Raw genomic sequence first — 26,156 nt, 5'->3', positions numbered from 1 at the left:
TGATTGGCGGAATTATCCTGTTGGTCTGCTTAACAGGCTGACACTCCCAGGTAATACACCCACTAATTCTAGTAGGTTGATCATATCTCTGAACATATGAGAGGGGGAAGGCTGCACACCTTGGACAATTTTAAGCTCACACTCATGTGTGTTGCATATCTCCTTGTGGCAACATGATAGATTGATGAAATATTGATTTATGGGTACTCAGGGCCCCCATAAATGCAGGGACATGAGGCTTGAAATTATACAACAAAGTATGATTTTGTTATTAACATTTAAGGTGGTATATATCTTCAATAAATCTACAGATATTGTGTTTAGACTAATTTTGTAGAGGATAATCACATGGTTGCAAAACACCTCGTTAATTCCAATGAGTGTCCCTTCCTTCAATTATGAAACCCTGTGCTAGCTTCATGAGTACTGTAAACAGTTCCCAGGCGGCCCCTCTGATTAAACGGGAATGTGGTGGACCTTATTACATAGTTATTCAGAGACTCTGAGCAGATGAGTCTTGGTCATAAAGAATGTAATGTGTTTCTTTGATGGTTTTACTTATACAGCTCTGTTTTCTTCGGTCTAAGCTAACATCCTGGAATTTCAACCCTACCCCCATCTACCAGGGCTATGCAGTGTGAAACAGCAATTAGCATGTTGTCAGGTTCCCTGGAAAATCAAGCCACATTAGAAAAACGAATGATTTCCTATGCATGGTATGCTTTTTTACTTTGGTTGTGTTGATGGTGCACAACACATTCTTTCTAAATACCTTACAGTGATTTCTTTGTGTTCAACATATCCTGAATAAACATTGCAAAGTATACACTGTCATTTACTATTTCTTCTTGCTTAAAATAGAAAGGTGCTCTATTTGAAACACATCATATGGGAGCTTAAAATATGACAAGAAGGTTTGCTTTACAGGGCCAACACACAGACACAATCACCATGAAAATGTGTGTATGCAAGGCACTGCGGTGCCAGGGGGCAGGCATCGTACCTTTTACTAGACATTATAGAAGTCCAATAAAAAATACCATCCCTGTCCCCTGGCCCCCACAGCGCCTCACAGACACACACAATCAACATGATTATGTGTGCACGTGATGTGCTGGGGGGCCCATGGGAAAAGCATGATATTTGTTACTGGACATCTGTGATAGATGTCAAGTAAAATAAATACCATCTTCTGTCCCCTGTGCCCCACAGCACCTCAGAGGAAGAGCCGATTTTGGCCAGTGGGGAGGGAGGTTGTGCAACAATGGCCTTCTTAAAATGCCATTGTTGTACAGCCCTCCCCTGCCCCACTCACTAAAATCAGCTCCACAGCCCAGCACAAACATGCACACACACATTCACACAACATTCACAGAGCAAGAACTTAATCATTCACACAAGCACTCATCATCATACACTCACTCGTAACACAAGCATACATGCATCCATACATATATTTATATAATTAATAAATCAATATAAATGTACCTTCTGTCCCGGTTCTGAAGTTACTTCCCCATCGATCCAGCTCCTGCATAGCATGAACAGGAATCAGCAAGTACTCCGGCCTGCTCTGTCTTTAACTGTGAGGAGATGCAGGAGAGCCCCCTCACACATACAAACATGCAGTTCCCCAGCCAGCATTTCCAATGAGCTATGGAAGGCTGGGGAAGCAAAATGCCCACAGCCTTGCATGGCCCATTGAGCAAGTGTGGCTGGGGAACTGAACTGTCAAAGGGAAACCATGTTACCATATGACAGTTCAGCCAGCCCAGGAGCGCCCCCTCAACTGGAAAAATTAGCTGAGGGAGTGCTCAGTGTTTCACTCGGCTGGCTCCTCGGCTCCTCTATGATGGGTGATTGGGCCGGTGGGTCGACGCCCTCTCGCCCATTATGGATGAGCTGCCACTGGTCAGAGGACATTTTTAGTTTGAACTTCCTAACAATTGACATGCACCTTTAGTTTCTTTAGATAGGTAGGGTATTCCCTCTAGTAACAGGGAAGGTTAGGCCTACTAGTTATAGGTTTCACTAAATAACTTGAATCATGTCTTCTGAGTGTCCATCTCCATCTTCCGACTTGCCATAATGGGAAAACCAGGAAACCCTTCACTATCTAAAACCTCATTTTGTAGATGGCCATGTAGCTGAGCTCTTGTAGTCCATCATCTTAACTTTGATATTTAGTTGTGGTAAGAATCCCTGTTACTAGATCTTCTTCTGGGGCTAGTAGTCTCTCTGAAGAGCCACTACCAGTGTGTAGAACTCTCTTATAATGATTAGTGGCATGGACTTACAACCCCTCATGGTATTGTCAGGAATAAATATAAAAATGTTCAAGTGCTAAAACATTTTATTAGGGGCAGATATGCAGAGCAGAGATGAGGAGGCGAGAGGTTATAAAAATTGAAACACGTGATGGCTTTCTCCCTTGGACACTTACATGATATGACTTGTGTCTATGTGCAATCTACAAGGGTGCTAAAGGTTGTATGTCCTACTTTACTTGATACTCCAGTGCAAATACCTGTAGAAACGTGATTCTTGTTGTGTGAAACAGCATTCTTCAGAATTGCCCTATATCAATTGAGATAAAGGGGAGTCCAATGCCCAGGTTTCCTGTAGCAGGATCCAGTCAAAGGGATTGACAATGATCACAAAGTCATTATCATTCAGTATTCCCAATGTTTCCACTATATTCAATGAAAGGAGTCGACAAGTAGAAATATATATTATAGGTAAATAGATTAGCTTACATAGATTAACTGGGGCTATAAAATGGGCATCTGAGAACATTCAATCATGTATCCTCCAGTGTAGTCAGAACCTTTATGAGGTATGCAATCATTGTAGATTAGGATATTGAAAGTGGGATTGTTTATCTAATCTATTGCATGTAGAATGTTCTTTGGTTTGTAGAAGAGCACACATCTCCTTTCCTCTGTTTGATAGGCAAAGATATCATCAGAATTTAAAAACGTAGAGACGGTCTTGGGAGGATAGCTCAGGTGCAACACGCTTGCCTTGGGAGCAATATGACGCAGAGCAACAAAGGTTCGATCCCGAGGTCTGCGCTTAGAAACCTCTGGGTATCAAGTATGTTATAAATAAATAACAAATTATAATGTGGTATTGAAGAATGACAATACAATGTAACTACCATTAGCACCCTGTATGGGGGCACCAGCTAATCAGGAGGCTCAGAAAGCGGGCCGTACTGTGTGGTACAAGATTGTGTTTCGGGCTGCCTGGGCAGCCGGCACCCCTTCCCTGCTCCCCCTCCCATTTCATCTCTTAGCACTCGCATAGTTTCCTATGCAGGTGCTAAAAGTGGTATTTATTTTTAATTAAAAAAGAAACTTTCCTTAGAAGCGCGGTTTGGCAAACCTTCTAACGTAAGTTCATTAGCACCCGTGTAGACAACTGCATGGGTTCTAATGGCATATGTCTCTCAGTGGCGGGTCCACCCTATAGGTAAAACAGCACCCCACCCTCGTTAAGGGACCCTCGTTGCGCTTGGGCCCTAAACATGGCGCGTTACCTACAGGGGGGGGCCACCACCTCCTGGCATATCGCCTCATTCATTTACTTCACGTAGGGACCCACCCTTTTTGCCATGAGAATCTCCCGTGACTGGAACTCAGGCAACAAGTCTATGTGGCCAATGAGTCAATTTGAATAAGTTTAATATTTGTTATGGTCTATCTCAGGGGCTCCTGTTAGAACACTATAAATGGGAATCCTTTAAATTAGCATTTGTTTCATTTTGGCTGCATTAGTGTTCTTTTGCATCTTGATAGAGTCCCTGCCGTTCATTGCACTTTTGACAGATAGGTGGGATTATTGTGATTTTTCCCACTTAGGAGAAGCTGTGATATTATTGTGTGGAGGTGGCTCAATCTATGGCAGTGTTGCTCCTGTTCCCCTGATGGGGCATGCAGTGCTTGATTTTTGTGTTCCTTTCTGTGCGGTCGAGATTTCTTTTGGTAATTGGTTACTATCACCCAACTTGGATTGAAGGTTTGGCTACTTGTATGACTTTTGATGCACACTGGAACTTGGGTGACCCCTCTAAAGTTTTTCCAAAATACCTGCTCTTTCTGCTTAATTCCAATCTACTGACTGCATCATGTTGAGTGGGTTAAAATTCAATTACCTTTGCCACATTTTGTCCTTTATGAACCCTGTTTGGCTTATTTTATATTGTTTTGAAATTGTATCTTATTAGTATGTTGCGACATAATGTTTACAGATATATGTATATTTTATGAATATTGATTTGTGCTAAAGGTTTGTTAAGTGTTATATATGTACAGTGTGAAAAGTCAAAAATGAACTAAAACACACTTTCATAAAATATAAATGAATTCAGTTATCCAAATGGCAGCCGCAAGTTTCTGAGTGAAAAATCCTAGAGAGAGTAGAAGAAGTTAGGGTGATCCCGGGTGGTTCCAGGTTAAATCTTTGTTTGGATCACCCCCATCTGCCTGCCTCGCACATTTCACCGCATTTTGCTGTAGCCTATATTTATTGGGAGCGGATCCCCATACCCCAAGCTCCCTTCTCTCCCACTCTTCCCTGCCCGCTCCAGCAAACCCTTATCTCACCACTGCCAAACCTCTTCCTGCCCCAAACCTATCGCGTTAAAATGCAGTGAAATGTCCTACAGCAAAAGGCAATGAATCTGATGAGGCAAGATGGGGGATACCCTTTTTCGTCTGGTGATACCTATTTGTTATCGTAGAGGGCAGCTTTTTATTTCTTCAAATGTCTTCCCTTCCAATTCTCAGTGTTTATGTAGATGATAGGTTTTTTCCTGGAGAGTGTTGGAGATTTGTCGAACACAAGGGCGTCAGTTCCTTAACCTGGACTCTGATTGTCTGCTTTCATGCTTGATTTATATTAACACAGGTGGAAATGAGGATTGGTTCAGAAGGCCTTACCCCATTATTGTCGTTTGGATGTGTGTGCTCCCTCTTTTCCACAGGGCTCCGGCCTAACAGAAGTGACAAGTGGGGGCGGGGGTTCCTCATTTATAACCTTGTAGAATGGGTTAGTCATCGCCTGTGACCTATTTTTGGCATTCCCTTCCTTAAACTGAACCAGATTGAGCTCCTCCATTGTAACCTGATCTTCCAATTCGTGGGGTACTATTTTCAGGTCGATATCAATAGGTTCATGATTTACTTCATTTGGGACCCCTTGTTCTGTGTTTAAGGGCTTTGCTGCGTCCCCCTTTGGACATTGTAACATCTAGGGTGCATCAAACACATTAACTCAAAAGGGTCAAAAGGGAACAAGGACACCCAAGAGTTGCTACAGACGAGGCCCATTAGTTCAATAGAGCCCTCAGTTAAGCTACCAACATCTGCCACCCCCCGGATTCTTTTGTTATCCTGGTCACCATGCTAAGGTAGTAGGTGAAAATGACAAGGACCAGCTGTGATCTGGCTATGCGTGTTGTAGCTGGGAAGGATTGTTTCCACCATCCTCTTAGAGCCCCTCTCTGATGATGCTTCCACTGGACATTCTCCCTTTGCCGCACTACCCCTCCCAGTGATCGTGTGGGCAACAAAAGGCTTGCTGCTTCTGACAATGGGCAGCGTGTACAATGGGGATGCAGTGGAACATTGAAGAAATTCCTTATAACACATACATTATTCAGTTGCTTGGTTACCCTAGTACACTCCCATGATACGTGGATACCATAGACACTGCACACCTGTGCTAAAGCCAAATTTCCAGAGACAGTGGTGGAAGCACCCCTGCTTACTTGGCTTTAGGCTCATCCAGTGTCATATGATGTTTTACCAGCTCTCCAATGGCCACACACCACATCACTTGTATTTTCTAAAGACTTGCCACGTTAATTCCTCACTGTAGCCTTGCAGCACTCGTGTGGTGCATTATGGACCATAGGTCATGGCTTAAGCCTCGGGTGACAAGTCACACTGCTGCCCAAGCCCTGCCTGTACACCTGCACACCAATGAGATGACTTGAGTTGGACTGAGACTGGTTGCTATTGTGTTATTAGTAGGGGTGCACCGAATGGCATATTTAGTATTTGGTCGAATACCGAATAGTTTGTGAAGTATTCAGCCGAAGCCGAATATGAACTGAATAGTTGTTTTATATAAATCATGTTGCAAACTTAGAAAACACACTTTAAAACAAACATAAAATGACTTTTTTTTTTGAAATATTCCCATCATTTATTTCTCCTCATATTATCAAGATAATCTTATTTAAAACATCCAAGCTTGGGTAGAAAAGAACATATTAACAAGAAAACAGTAATCAAGTGTATTGAACAATATTGTTTATGCAAATCCATTGATTCACAAAGTACGAGGCTTCACGTATGCAGATTTCCCACAAAGCTAGTTATCCCAAGAGGCAAATATGGTTTGGGAAATGTCAGTCACATCTTGCCCTGTCTGATATGTATCTGACTTTCCCCCAGCCCTACTGACCTAGAAGAGGCAGCCCACCTGTTGAGACGTTTTACATTTTCCAAACACCCCAATCCCCCAAGTCAATTTTACTAGTAAAACATATCTCTCCATGCTCCCTCTTGCAGACTGGCCCGAAGGAAATTGGATAGATTTGCCAACATGAAGTTCCTCTGAGACGCCTCCTAGGCGGGGGCATGTCACTCTGCCTGGCATACCTGACTACCCGGTAATAATACAGGGCGCCTGGCTAGGTCCTGATATGCCCAGGAGGGTGAACTTATATTCAAACAAAAAAATCAGGATGGGAGACCCACACTTTTGAGATTCAGGATCATTTTAGTTTAATCTCTGAATTTTGGTGATGATGCATATAATATATCAATTGTTAGCATAATAACAGACAGACAGACAGTTGTACTTTTGATAGGTAGGTGTACCACTAGGTACCACCCGCAAGAGTGTGGATGGTGCAAGCCTTCTGATGGTGCAAGATCTCTTGGATACACAGTTAACAAGGGTTTACAACACAAGAGTGAATGCAGCCCAGGACCTCAGTTGGTCCATGGGTATTGTCATAGGGAAAAAAACACAACAACAGGTGTGTACAAGTATGCAAGGGGTGGAGTTGTGTCATAGATCGACACTGTAGTGTTTCGGCCACAGGGTACGAAGACTGGACGTAGGTGACTGGAATGGCCTTCTTCAGGATGGAGGTGAAGGGAAGAAACACTGTCCGTGGGGTATCTGTGGGATTCACTGACAGATAGTTTAGGAGGAGTGGGATCTCCAGAGTTAATTGGTGATTTTGCAACTTATTAGTGACTAATTAGTGTCAGGACAGATGCAAAGAGTAAGCACCAGTGAAGAATAAGTCCATGACCAAATGGAATTGACCTTTGTATGTTGTTTAACTATGCCGAGTTTTTCCAACACTATGCCTAGACCATGTCGTGCCACCCAATGTCTAGACACTCCATGGCACAAGCACCGAGTATAATATTAGACAGATTCACCCTAATTGTTCGGCTTATTCTTCTACGGACTGATACAGTCACCCAATTAGTAACCAGGAATATGCACATGCTGTTTTTGAACATTGAATTGCAAACTGTCACCCTGAATATGCACATGCTGGTTTTTGAACATCGAATGGCTTTTAAAACATATGCCACGCTCATCCACATTTATGTGCTTGTATTTGTCACTCCAGTCACCACCCAAGTCAGTCATTATGGACTTGCACCTGTACTGTATTTTCATAACCTTGCTCGTGTTCAGCATTGAATCGCTGCACACACATCTGCACAGCCGCCACTTGCGGCATCAACATAGTCAGTCACGTCACTATTGGACTTGCTCTGAACTTTCATTACATTGCTCCTTACAGTACACCATGCATTTTGGTGCATTTACACCACGACCATCCAGTTCGACTACACCCCCGGACTACATTTCCCAGCATCCTCTGCTCGGAGCCTACGTTGATTGACAGGGCTTGTCCCTCTCCAACAGACGGCACTCCCATTGGCCCACTTGCTGACAGTTGATTGGACCGCCCGATCTGGGGGTGAGTACTACCTGTGACTTGCAGTTTTTTAGTTTCACTTTCATTTGCACACGCTGCGACGCTACAGCTAGATGCTTCTGCTCCGTTATACAAGAATTGCGAATTGTTTCACAACTACTCACTGGCCCATAGTCTATTCCGGGACACTCCACGTCCCTCACACGATTTCACTGAGCCTTCAACCTCATGCATGTTACTTTTTGGCATTTCACTGCGCTCTCATTTCTGCTGCACAGTGACCATGACTATTGCTGGGACCTACAGGCACCTTCACCTGGCACTCCCTCAGTTAGTCATTTTTTCTGGATCACTTTGATCACACAGCTCAACCACACCAGCACCATAAACCACGATGTATGCCTCCCTCCATGCGTCTCCTACGCATTGCACCTCACGGCGGCTCCTGCCTTGTAGTCAACATGGGCGCATATAGGCTATTATAGCCTCCACTCGAACCGGACATCACACACGTTCTGGTTCTGTTGAATCGGCCTCCTGGCTCCTTCACCCCTGATCGGGTATGTACCATCCCTGACCGGTTAACCTTTTCTGTTACAAGACCAAGACCACTAGTAGCTCTTGCCTTTACCTTCCAGTTGCTGGTGCCATTGATTGACGCCACTGCCATCTGTAGACCCCGGTTCCAGATACGGTTCTTTGGACTAATTCCATTAGCAACAGTGGCCACTGGGCCACCACCTTCACTTGACTTACCGCATGGTCGAAGACTATCAGAAGCCCTTACCGCCGCACCACTTGTCGGCTCACGGTAAGCTTCCGTTCACTGGTGCTTACTCTTTGCACCTGTCCTGACACTAATTGGTCACTAATAAGTTACGCAAATCACCAATTAACTCTGGAGAACCCACTCCTCCTAAACTATCTGTCATTATATCCCACAGATACCCCACGTTCATCCCTCCACCTCCATCCTGAAGAAGGCCATCCCAGTCACCTACGTCCAGTCTTCGTACCCTGTGGCCGAAACACTACAGTGTCGATCTATGACACAACTCCACCCCTTGCATACTTGTACACATCTGTTGTTGTGTTTTTTCCCTATGACAATACCCATGGACCAACTGAGGTCCTGGGCTGCATTCACTCTTGTTTTGTAAACCCTTGTTAACTGTGTATCCAAGAGATCTTGAACCATCAGAAGGCTTGCACCCTCCACACTCTTGAGGGTGGTACCTAGTGGTACACCTACATATCAAAAGTACAACTGTCCGTCTGTCTGTTATTATGCTAACAATTGATATATTATATGTATCATCACCAAAATTCAGAGATTAAACTAAAATTATCCTGAATCTCAAAAGTGTGGGTCTCCCATCCTGATTTTTTGTTTGAATATACCTGACTACCCGGCACTTACTGTTGTCCACTAACTTTTGTGAATTTTTGGCTTCTCCAAAGACATTCCGATTAGAAAAAAAGACAATACTTGACTCTCACTCACTACAATACACACAGATACTGCACTTTACTCTGACATTTTATCTGTAATGCTGCCATAGTGTAAATTGGATGCAGGGAGCCGTGAACAGTAGCACTTACGTGCTAGTGGGTCACTTGCATGCAGCTTAAATGCTAACAAAATGGAATGTTAAATGAAAGAGTAATCACAGGCACAATCACCTTTACTCTTGAATTGTTCTCCCCTTTTAAACTTGTAAATGCAACCTACAAATTGCAAATTCATAAAGCATTCAGAATGGAATGCTATGGAATCAGTCTGCTTTTGACAGGGGCTGCATGCAGATACATTTAATAGAAATCCATTAGTAAAACGCCAGCATGTGATATATGAAGGCAGAGAAGGAAAGCATGGCAGAAATGTTGTTTCTGCTTCATCGCCCTCCTCTGCCTTCATATAAAATAAAAAAGCCCCAAAGTGAAAACATGAGGCATAAATGGCTTACGCTTTTCTATTAAGCCTCTCTTTTGCACTTTCAGGATGTAAAATAAAACTAGCACAATTGCTTCATTCCATTTGTTTTGTAATCTCCACTATAGTTGTGTTTCTCTCAGATGGTAAATTGCATTCAAATGAGAAGACAAAGTGTTCGGCAAGAGGCGCATACCAAGAAACTATTCGCAGGAGCCGAATAACTTTTTTTCAGCCAGAATTCGGCTGAATACTTACTGGAAGCCAAAGTTTGGTACACCCCGAGTTATTATTAAAATAACATTCATCTACATTAGGGAATGTTTATCTATATTGCAATGGGCCAATGCCTCTAAACCTTTGAAAAGTGAGCCGACTTTTGGCTACAGAAGCTGTCCTTGTGTCACTGTTCAACAACGTAAGTGCATCTGTGGTGTTATTGCATCAGATAAATTTGATTCAATATATTTCCCTAGATAAACGTGGCTTGCGTGGCGCCATTCACTGGTGGCCAAGGACAGTCATGTCGGACCACATGCAAGACACATCTTTTTCTTCTTTGCTGGTGGCACCTATGTGCAGGGGTTTCCAGGCCTCTGTATTCTGGATCGCATCATTCTGCACATGCCATGTTCTGAAACAGTTATTCGTTGTTACGTCCATCGAACAGTCACTTGACCTATCATGGGACAGTGGAACCCCATCGCAAGCCAGTGTCACTGGCACAGCAATCCATGCAAACTGATGTAAACCTGTAATGGGCGAATTGTGTTTACTCATGTGGCCCTCAGAATGTTGTGGAATTCTATTCCCATCATCGATATCCAACATAGTCAGTGGTGAAGGATCATGGGAGTTGTAGTCTAAAATTAGACTGCATCGTGTTGGGCATGCTAAATTCCTCTTTCCCTAATCTTCCTCCCAAACCCCCCACTTTTAGAGGCTTGATTATCTTTGTTGAGTGCTGTTCATTTAAGCAGCAGTGCATACTAACAGATCACCGTTTGTTAATGCTATATCCAACCAAATCTGAGACATGGTTGTTTTAGCATTTTTCCAATTTAAGACTGTTGTATTATGATAGCTAATAACCGGAGGTGGATCAGGCTTTGTCCATACTAATTTGGGCAGTCGTGGGCTGATAAGGGAACGCTAGCTTCAGCTTGAAGATAGTCTCATAGAAAAGTTCAATATACATGCGTCCCACATTACATGAGTTTCTTTTAAAGAACACATGCAGAGGTCATTTTTTCTCCACACTTTAATGCATGAGTTTGGGGACAATATCCATTTCTGCATACCCCCATCCTTTCCGCTACACAAATGCAACAGCATTTACGCCAGGATTTCACTTTCATGCTTTTGTAAATGGTGTGCATTTCTATTAAATGTGCCTCACCTGCAAAAAAGCAAGTGGATTCCATAGGACTACAGCATGAACACTGCCTGCCATGATTAAAAGGTCCATTTACTCAATTTGCTTGGCAAAGTGAAAAAGGGGTGTGTACAGGCAATTTCACTTGTTTTTTACACCTACCCTTGCCACTTCACCGGGCAAATGGCAACATTTTCACAGAGGGGACCTGTTTGCACAGAAGCGTAAACGTAGCTGGTCCCCTCCTTGTAATGTTCGGGGACTTGCAACATGACCCCCACATCTGTTTTTGTGTTTGTGCCAGAAAATCTCTTTGGGGGTCGTGTTCCGATTCCCTCGGGTCAGTAAAATTAGAGGTATGCTTTTACCACCACCTTTACTGATCCACCGGATTTTCTTCAATTAGTCAGGTTGAGTTTGGGAGCGGCACAGAATGTACATGTCCCCCTGCTTCACCAGCGCCACCTGACAAATGCATATGCATCACCACCAGCAGGTATTTTTGGTGGTAACGCAATAGGCTCCTTCAGAATCTGGCATGGAATGAGGTTACCACCTGGTGAAAGCACGCGGATTTCACAGGAATCCATTATAAAGGCGCCCACAATTGCTCATTGCTCATGGCTGGAGGCATTTGCACAGGAGTGGGAAAATGAAGAGTGGAGGCGGTTTTGCCTTTGTTAGGCACATCTGCTTTCCACTAAGTGGTGGAAATGAAAACAATACACTGAGAGGGACCTTTGTGCAAAAAAGTTCAAACAGAGCCATTTGTCCTGCCTGAATTTAAAAGTGTGTGGAACCTGGACCCTTTTCTATTTAATGTATACCTTGACTTACCATATTATAGGCGGATTCAAAATGAGTGGAACATTAACTTGTCTAAAATGGTTGAACTATCTATCCTTTGTGGCTGTTTCAGTCGGGATGACCATGTTATTTTAAAACTGGAGTCAGTAAAATTGCAATGCTGGATTCACTTAACATGGGGCTCAATTTCGTGAGTGTGTGGAGTGAAATGAATGCGTAAAATACATACTCGGGAGGATAGCTCAGTGGCAACGTGCTCACCTTCGAAGCAAGACAACACAGAGCAATACAGGTTTGATCCCTGGGTCCGCACTTAGAAATCTCTGGGTATTAAGTGCGTTATAAATAAGCATTTTACTCAATGCCATATGTTCATTCATTTATATGGTGTAGCAGAGCACTTAATTTCCGAGTTCATCTAGCCCTTCCTCTCCACTGTACGAATACTCCCGCATTCATGCCAGCTTTTCACTTTCATGCAGGCGTTAATGCAGTGGACTTCTGTGGATTCCACCTGCTTTTTACACCATAAAAAAACAGGCGGCTTACAGAGGAATGCATTGTAAACGCTGCCTGCCAGGCATCAATTGCACTCACTCAATTTGCACTGCACAGTGCAAAAGGAAAAGGGAGGTGTAGGGCGATTTTGACTCCATTTTCCATCACTCTTTTTCATGCTGATTTGCAAGTGATGAAAATTATGTGTAACAGGTCCACTCCATGCAATTTACGGGGGAATCAACAAAGAGCCCCCAGGTGTTTAATTGAAGTTTGGAAAGGCTCCGAATTGACTAAGGAGACTTTGGAAGTTCTTGAAAACGAGAAAGGGAACGCTGGCACTTTAACCCCTTAAGTGCCAAGGACCAGTAGGCTCGCCCTTTTTGCATAGACTTGCATAATAGCTTGGAACTTATTAAGGAAATATAGTTTGTGTATGCATTTCTCTATTGCTGGCCATTCAGCTGCAACCATCATCGGCCAGCACCACCTCCTCCAAACACACTAACCGTCTTCTGTCCTCACTGGAGCACCAAGAAAGCAAGTACCTAGTAGTTGACAGTGCCCTATTTACTGACAAAATGACCCTGCCTGCTAGTTCTTTTTAAATTCTCTGCAGACGTCAATTCTGTCACCCACTCCTACTCAACGCCATTGCCTACTGCATGGGTTTTGACCAACAGATTCAGTTGAATTCTTTGACAAACGGGGTACAATATTTTTCTAAGAAGTTATGCCAAAATGAACTAACTGAATACTTATACAGTGTTTATATTTTTTGCAGATTTATTTTAAAAAACACGCTTAAAGAAAGCAAGCTGATATTGGGGAAACTATGTAGCTAGTAAAGGTACACCTAGACTGTAGATATTGTACATGTATAGAGCTGGGGTTCTCCTACCAACACCAAGGCACATGTGCCGCAGAGCCTGGATCGCATTGGTGACGACGTTCTCTCTATGGGACTGCAGAAGCCTTGTAAGATGCAGCACTCCATTGGCTGAAGCCACACTGTTCCGTATGTCGTAAGGGCTTTGAAGGAGTAAACTAAGTCCCACTGTTCCGATGAGGTGCAGCTTGTAGGACTGTGAGCCCAGAAACTCAACCAGCAGGTTCACGCCTAGAAAAAAAGGAGGAGACATTGTTTGCAGTGCACAGAGGAGCTCTTATGCTGTCTAAGGGATAACCATATTAAGCATTCACCACCAGCTGCGCCATAATACAACTGATGTACTCTATGAATATTATGACCAGTAATCATGCATTTCCATCCTTGTTTCTCCTCATTTCCCGATTCGGTTTTTCAAGGCTGGTCCAATTCTTTCATGAGATAAATGGAATATGGCATGCATGGTCTAAGCTCCAAGGTACCAGAAACTTATCTTCGGTATTTGCATCACTATCTGCCACACTTAGCAGCACATCTACAATGTCACGTGGGATGTCCTCTTGGCCCCTTTCCACTCCTCTAAAGCCATCATTAATGTCTATGCTAACGGGACCGTCTTGGTCCAAGGCCCTCAGGCCAACCTTCACCTCTTTGATAGACGCTTCCCACACCTCATCAACTTCCTCTCCGCTCCCGCTGTCCCCCCTCCTCTGTCCTCGGCTACCTTGCCTCTCCCCTCCCTCCCTGCCCCTTCTCTTGCTCCCTCTTCAACTCCTTCTCTAACACCTCCGCAGGGCGTACCTCTGATCTGTACCCCTCCCCGGAAGTTTTTCAAGGGTGGCAACCTTCTCCACATTGCCACTCTAAATTCTCGCTCTGCCATCAAGCACTCCTCTGATATCTGTCGCCTTCTTGAGGAACTGGACCTCGACGTCCTCGGTCTCACTGAGACTTGGTTCACTGCCAGCTCTGCAACCAGCTTCGACACACTCCTACCTGACGGCTACAAGATCCTCTCCATGCCCAGGCCCAACCGTTCAGGGGGTGGTGTTGCCCTTATCTTCCCTGAGTGGATTCCTGCCACTGTCATTCCTACGCAGACCTACTCCTCTTTTGAATGTCTTGTCTGCCGACTCTCTCTCTCTCCTAGCCATTCCCTTACCGTGGCTACTATCTATCGGCCACCTGGTCAAATTTCCTCCTTCCTCTCTGAGTGGGCTGACCTCTCCTCCTCACTCCTGTCCTCAACCACCCAACTCCTCTTTCTCGGTGACTTCAACATCCACCTCGATGCCTCCTGTCCCCCCACTGGTCTCTTTCGCGAACTCTGCAACTCTCTCTCACTCTCTATTCTCCCGTCTGGGCCTACTCACTCTGCAGGGCACACTCTTGATGCTCTGATCTCTTCTGACCTTCCCCTCTCCCTCCCTCTCTCCACTCCTCTCTCCTGGAGCGATCACTTTCTCCTATCCTCCCACCTCTCCCTCCCTACCCCACAGGCAAAGCCACCCTCTTCACTGCCACCCACCTTCTCGGTCATCCGGCCCATGAAGCGTGTGTCAGTTGAGGCTTTCGCTGCTACCTTCTCGCCCCCTCCTCCCCCCCCGGCTGACTCCCACCCTGACACAGCCCTCTCCATGCTCTATTCCTCTATATCTGATACTCTCGATATCCTTGCCCCCGTCATGAGAATCCGCCTGAAGCCCAAAGCCAAATGTAACTCCTGGTATGACTCGGATCTCGTCACCCTAAAACGCAAGTGCAGGGTGGCAGAGAGGAAATGGCGTGCTTCATGTTCATCCTCTGACAAACTGGCCTGCCGCCTGCTCCAAAGGCAATACCGGCTCTCCGTTCTCACCAAGAAGAGAGCCTTTATCCAAGCCCGCATCTCTGAGGCATCTAACAACTCGGCCGAACTCTTTAAAATCTGCAAGGAGCTGGCCAACCCTGCTGCAGTCTCTACCTCTCCTGTCCCCTCCCAGGCCCTCTGCACTGCACTGGCCTCGCACTTCATCTCAAAAACTCAGGACATCCTGTCCTCGCTCTCCTCCGCTCTCCTCCCTCCCTCTCTTCCCGGCTCTTCCTCTTGCTCTCTTGCAGCAGCCCCTCCGCCCTCCTTCTCTGCTTTTCCACCTTTTTCTGCTGATGAGGTTTCCAGACAAGTCCGATCTATGAAAGCCTCGTCTAAACAGGTTCACCCCTGTTCCTCCAAAACCATCAAGGACCACATCGACTCCCTGGCTCCTGCCCTGGCTGACTTTTGCAACCACTCATTCGCCTCTGGAGTCTTCCCATCCCCCCTCAAGCACTCCCTTGTGCACCCCCTCCTCAAGAAACCCTCTTCCGACCCCTCCTGCCCGGCCAACTATCGCCCAATCTCCATTACTCCCTTCCTGGGCAAACTCCTGGAGAAACTGGCCATCTCCCAGCTTAACCTCCATGCTGAATCTGTTGGTAATCTTCATGACCATCAATCCGGCTTCAGAGCGGCCAGAAGCACGGAAACTGCTCTCCTGAACATCCGTGAGGACCTGCTCCTTAACCTCGATTCCAACACTCCCTGTGTTCTCATTCTGCTCGATCTCTCCTCTGCCTTTGACACTGTCAACCATGCCATCCTGCTCAACCGTCTCCGTGATAACCTGGGTATCACTGGTCAGGCTCTGGCATGGCTGACCTCTTTCCTTTCCGGTCGACCCTCCCAGGTCCAAATGGGCTCCTTCCTCTCTGACATCTTTTTCTCCACCTGTGGTGTCCCCCAGGGATCCAACCTCTCTCCCTGGCTTTTGAACCAGTATCTGGCACTCCTTGCCCACCGCATCGCCGCTCTCTGCCCCCACTTCCAGTGCTATGCGGACGATACCCAGCTCATTTTCAGGCTACCCTCGGCCTCCTCCTCTCCTTCCCTCATCTCCGACTGTCTGTCTGCTATCCAGGAATGGTGTGCTGCCAATGACCTCTGCCTTAACGCCAGTAAGACTGAGATTCTACTCATCGGCACACCCACTCCCTCCTTCCCTGCAGCTCTCTGGCCGGCCTCCCTTGGCCCCCTTCCCGCCCCTACCTGCAAGGCTAAAAACCTCGGGGTCATCTTCGACTCCACACTCTCCTTCTCTCCTCATATATCTGACGTCTCTAAGAAGTCACACTACCAGCTGCACCTCCTCAGAGGTATTCTTCCCTTCCTCTCCTTCCCCCAGAAGCTCACTGTCTCCCGAGCCCTGGTTCTCTCAAGGCTGGACTACTGTAACAGCCTCTATCTTAATCTGCCTGCCTCCACTCTCCGCCCTCTGCAACTTATCCAGAACAGAACTGCGAGACTTGTCCTTGGCCTCAAGCCCAGGGACCGTATCTCTCCAGGACTGAAATCTCTTCACTGGCTCCCAGTGGCTGCGAGGATTAAGTTCAAAACCCTCTGCATTGTCCACAAGGCCTTCTGGGGCCTGGGGCCTAAATACCTTCAACTCTCTCTTCCTAAATATCTTCCTTCACGAGCCCTTCGCTCATCCGTCTCCAACTCCCTCATGGTCAGCCGCTTCTCGAAGCAACGAGCTGGGGGTAGATCTCTCTCCGCAGCAGGGGCCTCCCTCTGGAACAGCCTTCCTGCCTCCCTGAAACTTGAGGAGAACCATCTCCGGTTCCGGAAGTACCTCAAAACCTTCCTCTTCGCTTCTGCCTTCTCTCTCCCTCTCCCCTGCTAAACCTGCTTAACTCCCCACTGAATTCTGCACTAAACCTGCATCTGGGCCACTCTCAGCGACCTCGGTCCAGGGCCCAGCCACTCTCCACTTGCACTGCCTCCCTAGCTCCCCCTGCACTGTGGGACTGTCACTGTATCCCTACAGCCCCCCTTCCCAGCACTTCTCAGCACTTGCTCTGCACTTACCTCGCACTTGCCACCAGCTGGCCCTTTTTATTTATTATTTATTATTTTATTACGCTACTTACCTTGTACTGCACTTCCCCCCCACCTCCTCCCCCTGCACTTTCTCCTTTTCCCCTTACCTCTGCACTTGCGCGATCTGAATGACACCTGGCCTAGTAGGATCGTTTGTCTGTCTTCCCCTTGTTTCCCTCCCTCCCTGCCTCGTCGCGCCTTGAAACACTTGTGTATAGGCGCGTTACAAATACCATATCATATCATATCATCTACAATGTCACGTGGGTCGATGTCTTAGAATGCGAGACCAACTCATTCATGAAGTGCTTTGGAGTATGCGCTATAGAAATACAATAAATAAACAAATACACAAACAAGCACTGATGGGCTGAGCAAGTGCTGAGCCGCAGAAGGAGCACTATGGGGTGGAAGGAGCACTGTCTGATGCAAGGGGCAGTGAAGTGCAAAGTGAGCCTTGAGGGCACTGGGGAAGGAAAACTTTGTGCGGGAAACAGACTGGAGGTGTTAAGGAGCACAATAAGGTACTAGGGGGTAGCATCCAGGAGGGGAGACAATAACAGAGGACTGTGCAATGGTTTGCATGTATGGATAATGGGCGTATATTGAATAGTTGATTGTTGGCTGGGCAAATTATTCAGTTTCCCATCACCTCTCAAGTGTTTGCAGCATGGGGTTGAACAGGAAATGGACACGAGAAAAGATCAGGGGAATAAGACATAATCACAATGACATAAGAAGGTGCACAGAGGGAGTAGACATGGGGCAGGCTAGGACAATTAGGTAACAGCGGCTTGGTCAATAATTAACTGGTCAGCATTCTAGCAGTTCCATGGGCCCAGCACATCTCCAGGAGGGGGTACACTATGGGGGTATATATCATATGGGTTGAGAACAGTGGAATATGAGGGTAGAATGGAGTAGACGGAGGATGGATCGACACATAGGGTGGGGAAAGGAGCACTGGGGCGGTGCTAGCTCTGTGGGGAAAGGACCTGGCCAGATTGTGCATCTCTCCTCAGTTCTATATGTGGAGGTGAGAGACACAGGTCCGATACTGGTTCTTTTATATACACTTAAAAACTTGATTTCTTTAATGCTTCAAGATGGTGACCATGCAACTGCCTTTATTTTACTGGTGGGCTCTTTTATGGCAGCCTCCCGACAGACGAAGGGTCTAAGGGACGGATCAGAAATGGAGGTCCAACTAGTGCGAGAGGCATCTAATGGAAGCAAAGACAACATGCAATGGACCAATTATAATGTCTTTATTTTTTTGATTATCTGATTCACATGTCCATTTAATATGGGAATGCCATAGGTCTGCGATAGAACTAGATCCCTTTCTAGCCACACTTGAAAGGCTTCTATGATTACTGCCGAGTACATCTACTGGAGCCAGACTGGATTAGAGCTAGACTATTGAAGAACATGGGCAGCAGACATGTGCCAATCCTGGAGACACTGCACATATGGGCAAGAAAAAAGCATATGCTGGATCAAAAAAATGTCAGTGTAATAAAGTGTTTATTATTTTCTTTCTGAGTGCCTGACAGATAACAATATCTGCCTTAGATAGAGGAACTATGTGCTAAACATTCATGGTGCAAAGGTCATCGGGTCTACCCAAGGATTATGTTTAAGAGTAGATATATTCTCCATTGGGGCAGCCAGTGGTGGGGGAGGAGGGTGGAGGAGGATTTGCCCCCAACTCTGGTGACCTCTTCAACATCCAAGTGTCCCAGTCCACTTGTCAGAGGTTTGAGCAAGTGAGTCTGGGGGAAAAATAGCAATGCACACATGCATTGGAGGGGAACTAAGCAACATATGTGCTCTAACCCACAGTGATCTTGGTTCACAACCAATGTCTCTGGACCCGAGTCCCACCTGTGTTCCACCTGCACTGCCATTCTGAAACTCCAGAGAGAAGACAGACGATTTGATCACCACATGGAGGCAAGTGTGTTTTTTAAAGTGTCTATATGCATGAATGTGTGTGTGTGTCTATATGTGTGTGTGTGTTTTGATTATTATGCAATGTGTGTGTACACCAACATGTTTGAATGAGTGGGCGCATGTAAGTGGGTGATTGTGTACTGTGTCTCAGTCCGTGTAAGTGTGTGTATGTGTGGAGTGTATATGTATATATTTGGTGAGGAGGTCCTTCCCCAGGAGCCTGGATTTTTTTTCAGTGGCACACTGCCATATTTTGTGGACCTAGGTATCATGAACATGTACTTTATAGTCATAGGGCCTCATTACGAGCATGGAGGTAATGAAAATAGGAAGGCGGAATGGTATTACTGGCAACATTAACGGGTCCGGACCATTACGACCCGACAACCCGCCAATACCGCCACCGCCCGTATCGTGCCCCTTCATACCGGCATGCGCGCCTACACGCGCCCCTTCATGGCGGAAATACCGGGATGCTGGTAATAGGAGGACATCACAACTTACGCGGGCATGTACTTACCGGCATCCCAAAGGTGGTAATTTAGGGCCTGCATGACGGCGGCAATACAGGCATCGCGGACCACCCGTAAATAGCAACCTGCAGTGTAGGCAACCACCACAGGTGCACACAATCACCACAAGTGGAGTCAATGGAGCCAGTCCCAGTATAAAAGGAGCACACCCACACACCACACCCCTTCCCACACCAAAATGATGCAAACTAGCTGTTGCAATCATGGGGCTGGAGGACATGCCTGTACTGCTACAACTACAGCAACAACAACAACAACTACAGCTACAACAACAGGCAGCACAGAGGAGACACAGGAGGAGAAGGAGGGTGAGACAGGCCCAGTAATTACCACCAGTGCAGCCAGTGGTACCTCGTAGGCAGCCACCATTCCCTCGCATCAGACCCAGTCCATTCAATCTAACCCCTGAGCAGATCCACACCCTGTACCGGTTGGACCGGGACACCATCACCACCATTGTGGACATTGTACATGACGACATTGTCAGCCTCATTGAAGTACGCACTGCCATCGCCCCGTTACTAAAGGTGGTGTCTGTGCTCCACTTCCTGGCCACAGGCACCTACCAGCATGCAGTGGGCCAGCTGCATGGTATATCACAACCACTCTTTTCACGCATGCTGACCCAAGTGCTGGATGCCCTCCTGAAGCACGCCAGCACCCACATATCACTACCACGGACTGCCCAGGAGCTTGCCGACACTAAAGTAGGCTTCCATGCACTGGCAGGCATGCCCAATTGCGTTGCTGCCCTTGACTGCACCCATGTCGAATTGGTAGTCCCTCATGCAATAGAGGCGGTGTACCACAAACCCAAGCAATACCACTCCATCAATGTGCAGATGGGATGTGACTCCAGCAAGATCATCACACATTGTTGCGTCCAATATCCCAGATCTACACATGATGCCATAGTGCTGTGTAACTCCACGCTACCCCGTCACATGGAGCGACATGCTGGACGACATCCCTGGCTGCTCGGTAGGTTGCCTGCCTGGGCCATGGCAGTGCATCGAGGTGGTGAGGTGGGGGATGCATACTCGCCCTTGGTGGGAATGGGGGGGATGCATACTCCACCTGGGTGGGAATGGCGGGGATACATACTGCACCTGGGTGGGAATGGGGGGATGCATACTCCACCTGGGTGGGAATGGGCGGTGAGTGGACAATGCACTCAGATTTTAACACTTCTGACCTGAACCTCCCAACCCGAACATGACACATCAATGCCCCACATGGGATCAATGCCGTACATCAATGACAACATGCAAGATGCACAACCAGGCCACCATGGGTATGTCAAGCGATGCATGACTAAACATGATAACAACTGTGCCAATGTCGCTAGTGAGATGAGGCACAGAGTAGCATACACTGAAATTATGGGAGGCAAGACATCGTTCCGCAACCACAGTACATCTGCATCAGCATGCAAGTGTACACCCTGCATCATCTGTACAACGCAATCCACACTAGCAGACCATATTGCAGTACACAATGCATCGAATCAATCTGTGTGCATACATACAGGGACATGTGCATGTCAACACCATATAGCTGCGGCCATGGCCGTGAATCCTAAAGGTGGCAGCTCAGAATGACTCACACAGACCTCTTTGTGCTCCCATGCAGGTGATGGAGGCTATCCCTTAAAGCTGTGGCTACTTACCCCTGTGCGGAACCCGTGTAACAGGCACAAAGAGGAGTACAATTGGGTTCATACCCGTACCTGTGTCGTGACTGAGCAGACCTTTGGCCTGTTGAAGGCGCATTTACGGTGCCTAAGCAGGTCTGGTGGAGCACTCCTTTATGGGCCTTAGAAGGTGGCAAAGATCACCATGGCCTGTGTCATGCTGTACAACATGTGCATCCGGAGAAATGTACCTGACATTGACATGCATGCACTGGGTGAGGATAATGAGGATGATGATGGAGGAGAAGCAGCACCCCTGCCAGCACGTGATGCACAAGATGGCCGTGCTGTACGCCAATCACTGATTGACGAATACTTCTGAACCACAGGGATGTTGATGGATATGTGTCAGTGCTACACTGAGCACTGGGTCCATGTGGAAATGCACACAGGGTATGTGGGGAGTTTGGCACTGTCATGAATAAAATGAATACACAGAAAATGAACAATGTCCAGGCATAAAATGATTTTGCACACAACAGGTGTATTAATGAAAACTACAGTAAAGTGCGTCCTCCCTCCACCGCACCCAAACTCCCCATACCCCCAATGAACTCCCCATACCCCCAATGAACTCCCCATACCCCCCAATAAACACCCCCTTAATCCCCTATACACCCCCAACACCACCTCCCCCCACACCCGTTGTCATCCCACACTATTTGCGGGCTTTCTTTGTTTTCGGGGGCAGCATTTTGCTCTGCCTTGCACTCCGCCTTGTCATCCGCACTGGGCTGGAGGGTGCAGAGGATACCAGTGTGGAGGATGGGGTGGATGCAGTTGGAATTGGCAAGGCCGGCGCAGGTTGCTGGTGCTACATGTGTTGCAGGATGCTGGTCAGGACCTGCGTGACGGCCCCCAAACTGTCACGGATCATGACTGCACAGGCACTAACGGCGGCAGTGTTCCCAGCAATGGCCTGACGGATCTCTCGCTGTGTCTCCTCTCCGTCAGCCACATATTGGCGCACAAGGTCAATCATGTTGTCCTGCCTTGCCTCCAGCCTTGGTAGCCGTGCCTCCAAGTCAGTGGGAGCAGCAGAGGTTGGGAGTGCTGTGGCTGGGTGTGCCATTGCAGGGCTGGCCTCAGGGGTGGTACTGAGGTCGGAACTGTGCAGTAGAACTGCAGGATCCAGCATGGGTCTGGAGAGAGTGCCCTGAGTGTCGTGTTGGGGGTGAGACGGGGGGGCTAGGGGTATGTGGACATTCCACATGGATTGTTCCTTCTAGGTCCACATACTCCTCTGCTCCTAGATCAACGCCACTGAGTGGGGCTGTGGCTGGTGTCTCACCCACTGAGCTTGTGGCAGCGGACTGGGTGCCATCAGCTTCCCCCTCGGCTGTTGTTGGCAGCTCTGTGGTAGCAGTCACATCCACTACTGCGGTGTCCTTGTATGCCTGCATGGCCTGTGCACCTGCCCTGGATTGGACTGTGGGCCGCAGTGCTGCCCAGAGGTGGATTGGCCAGTGGCCGGCAGTCTGGCCCTGGACGTAGAAGGCCTTGTGGATGGGTCCTGGCTCCCACCTTCTCCATCAGTGCCTGTGAGGGAGGAAGAGATGCAGGGCATCTGTGACGCTGTTACATGCAAGAAGCATGAGATGGTGCTGTATGGTATTTCATTTCTCATGCATTGAAATCTTATAGGTGTGTCAGACAGGGTAGTGCATATTGGCAATAGCTGTGGCATCTCCATTTGGCACTGATACGTACCAGGTGATATGCCATTGTATTGGGCTTTGTGTGATGTGTTACATGCAAATGGTCCTTGTGTGTTCGGTGTCTGTTTGTAATGGGATTGGCACACAGCATGCATTTCAATGTGGCAGGGTTAGGGCCTCCATCTGAACATGGATCTGTAAATGTGTGTACAATGGGCCATGGATTGCCTTGGCTTGGCTCACTTTCACATCAGTTGTGCTACGTCATGGTTTGGCCTACTGGGGTTTGATAGGTCACTCACCTCCTTCTCCAGATGTCGCGGCATCCGTCTCCTTATCCCCGAAGCCCTCTATCGCCTCCATCTGGATGGTTGTGCTGCAGGTTTCCTCCCACCGCATGAGTCTAACCGGTGAGTGCGCAACCCCGCCTGTGGCCATGGCCTCCCTCCGATTGCTGGCCAGAATGTTCCGGACCCTGAGACAGAGGTTGTCCCACCTCTTTTTTCAGTCTTTGACTACCGGGGGTGGTGCCTACCGCTGACACCTTGCGTGCTACCTCCTCCCAAATTTCCTTCTTCCTCATCTGTACCTCCCTTTTGAGGTTATTCGTGAATACCTCATCGGCATGGGCAGCGAGGGTATCTGGCAGCATTTTCAATTCCTCATCTGAGAAGCGCTTCTTGCGCAGGCGGTGGGGTGGTTTTTCGGGTTGCCTTGGGCATGTTGTACACAATGGCCCTGGTCTCTCCTATGTAGCAGTGGTGGTTTGGGAGGATTGCAATGGATTGTGTTTTTAAAAATGGCTGTCGGCGCATTTCCCGTTCCGACACAATGACGTTACTTCCGGGTCCGGTATTACGAGCCGGGTATTAGCATGTTGTTATTACTAGGTCATTATTAAAGGGTTGCTCCTTGGCGGAGCCGGTATCGGCGGGTCCCGTGATGGCGCTATCGGGGGGTTGGAGGACCTTTACCGGCATGACGGTATGGCCATTACCGGCATGGGGGTTCGCGCGTGCTCGCGCACTCGTAATCGGCCGCCATTAGCGGCGTTAAAGGAGCACCGACCCGCTACTTCCACCATGCCGGTAATTACCCCATTTTTAGTGGGAATCTCGTAATGAGGCCCATAGTTTCCAATGGCATTACTGGCATATGTGTACAAAGACAGCATTAAAAAGTGTTTAAAAGGGATAGGCTGACATACAGTATGTTGTGAGCATCATGCACATGTGCTTTACTGTGGCAGCGTTGGCATGTACTGTGGGTCCCATTATGAAATTGTTTGATACTGACAATGCTGGCATATATTTGGGCACAGGCAGCATGAAAAACTGATCCAAAGGGACATGATGGCATATATTGTGCATTCATTAATGTCTCCCTCACTGAAGGGTTGTACCCGGTAATACAACCTCTTTTGAAAAAAACAACCCTAGACCCAGACGATCTGGTCAACTACCATCCCATTATGAACTTCCCATTTATCAGAAAAATCTTGGAAAAGATAGTCGCTACACAAGTACTCACCAGAATCAAACGACTACACCTCCTAAAGGACTATCAGTCAGGCCTCTGCCCCAAGTGTAGCTTAGGGACAGCCACCACCCAGGTGGTGGATGATGCTCTCCAAATCCTGGATAAGGGTGACTCATGCCTCATCATTCCCCTTGACCTTTTGGCTGCATTCAACACCATCGACAGCATCCTCCTCTCCCGCCTCACCGCAGGATGGGATTCACTGGCACTGTCCTGAATTGGTTTGCCTCCTACCTCCCAGGCTGCAACCAGGCCCTACACACCAACATGTTTCATTCCAACTGTAAGTCCACCAAGGTTACATTTTCTCACAATCCTTTTAAATCTTTACGTGGAGTCTCTGGGCACTCTCCTCGAAGATACCAATATAGTTAACACCTAAAATGTGGATGATACTCAGTTGTACATGAGAGTATCAAGCCCACAGAACATCAGTCGTCTCATCTTGCAGTGTTGGATTCTGTCTGCCTGCCTTAAACGTAACCCATTCAAGACTCAATTTGTCCTCATAGGTTCTCCCGTGAAACAACAACTCAAGGCAAAAATGGCTCAATGATATGCACCTGGGAGCATTTGATCCGCAACTCTAAGATTGATAAAAAATGCTTAGCCTTCACAATCGACAGCAGCCTGCCATCCAGAGATATAGAGCCAAGTTGGCCCAAACGGCCTGGCTCAAAATCTTCACCCTTTACAAACTTAAACCCTTCATTATGCGGCAGGACTTCAGGACCATTGTGCAGGTCCTTGTGTTCTTGCACATTGATGGAGGAAATACCGTCCTCACGCGGATCCCACACAATCACTTGGCCCCTCCTAAAAGCAGTCCACAACACCACAGCATGCCTTATGCTCAGAAATGTGATATGAGACCTTAGTTTGCAGAGAGGCACGGGAGTGAGCCGTACACACAATTAGTCCTGCAGTACTACAACGTGCATGCCCAATCGGCCTTGCAAGACTAGAGAAGGAAAACACCCCCAGCCTCGCATGGCCAATTTTGTATGCCAGGTTCAGGAACAGTTCTGTAAAAGGGAAATCACATTTCCCCACTGTAGAAAACCAGCCCAGAAACAGATCCTGAGTTGCTTGCTGCAGCTTTGCTTGGCTCCTTCAAAATGGATGGCAGGTTGGCACCGTCACCCATTATGGACAAGCTGTCACAGGCATAATGATATGCATTGTACACAAGTGTTTTTAACACACAAGAACACTTCGTGGGGTCCACTGTTTCAGCGTGGGAGCGATTTTTTATTCAGGTACCATTTAATGTGTGGCCTCAGAATATCTTCTCTTCTGGAATAGCCCTCGTAACATCTGCGGGCTGCTATCCTTAGGAGTAGGGTGCACGGATCTTCTGCCCATTTGAGAGTAGGGCTGGAAGTTATTGTCTCTG

General features: G+C 47.3%; 1 protein-coding gene across 1 annotated transcript in view; it reads right to left on the bottom strand.

The window, feature by feature from the left end:
* LOC138582224 (ankyrin and armadillo repeat-containing protein-like) overlaps window positions 1-26,156 on the bottom strand; it is a 551,079-nt gene that overhangs the window by 386,407 nt on the left and 138,516 nt on the right. Inside the window, exon 4 of the mRNA XM_069653327.1 lies at window positions 13,496-13,714. Within this exon, the coding sequence (XP_069509428.1) occupies window positions 13,496-13,714 (219 nt within the window). The remainder of the gene's footprint in view (window positions 1-13,495; window positions 13,715-26,156) is intronic.

Source organism: Ambystoma mexicanum, chromosome 1p, assembly GCF_040938575.1.
Source record: "Ambystoma mexicanum isolate Mex_15411 chromosome 1p, UKY_AmexF1_1, whole genome shotgun sequence".
Taxonomy (NCBI): domain Eukaryota; kingdom Metazoa; phylum Chordata; class Amphibia; order Caudata; family Ambystomatidae; genus Ambystoma; species Ambystoma mexicanum.
This window is presented reverse-complemented; position numbering and strand designations above follow the sequence as displayed.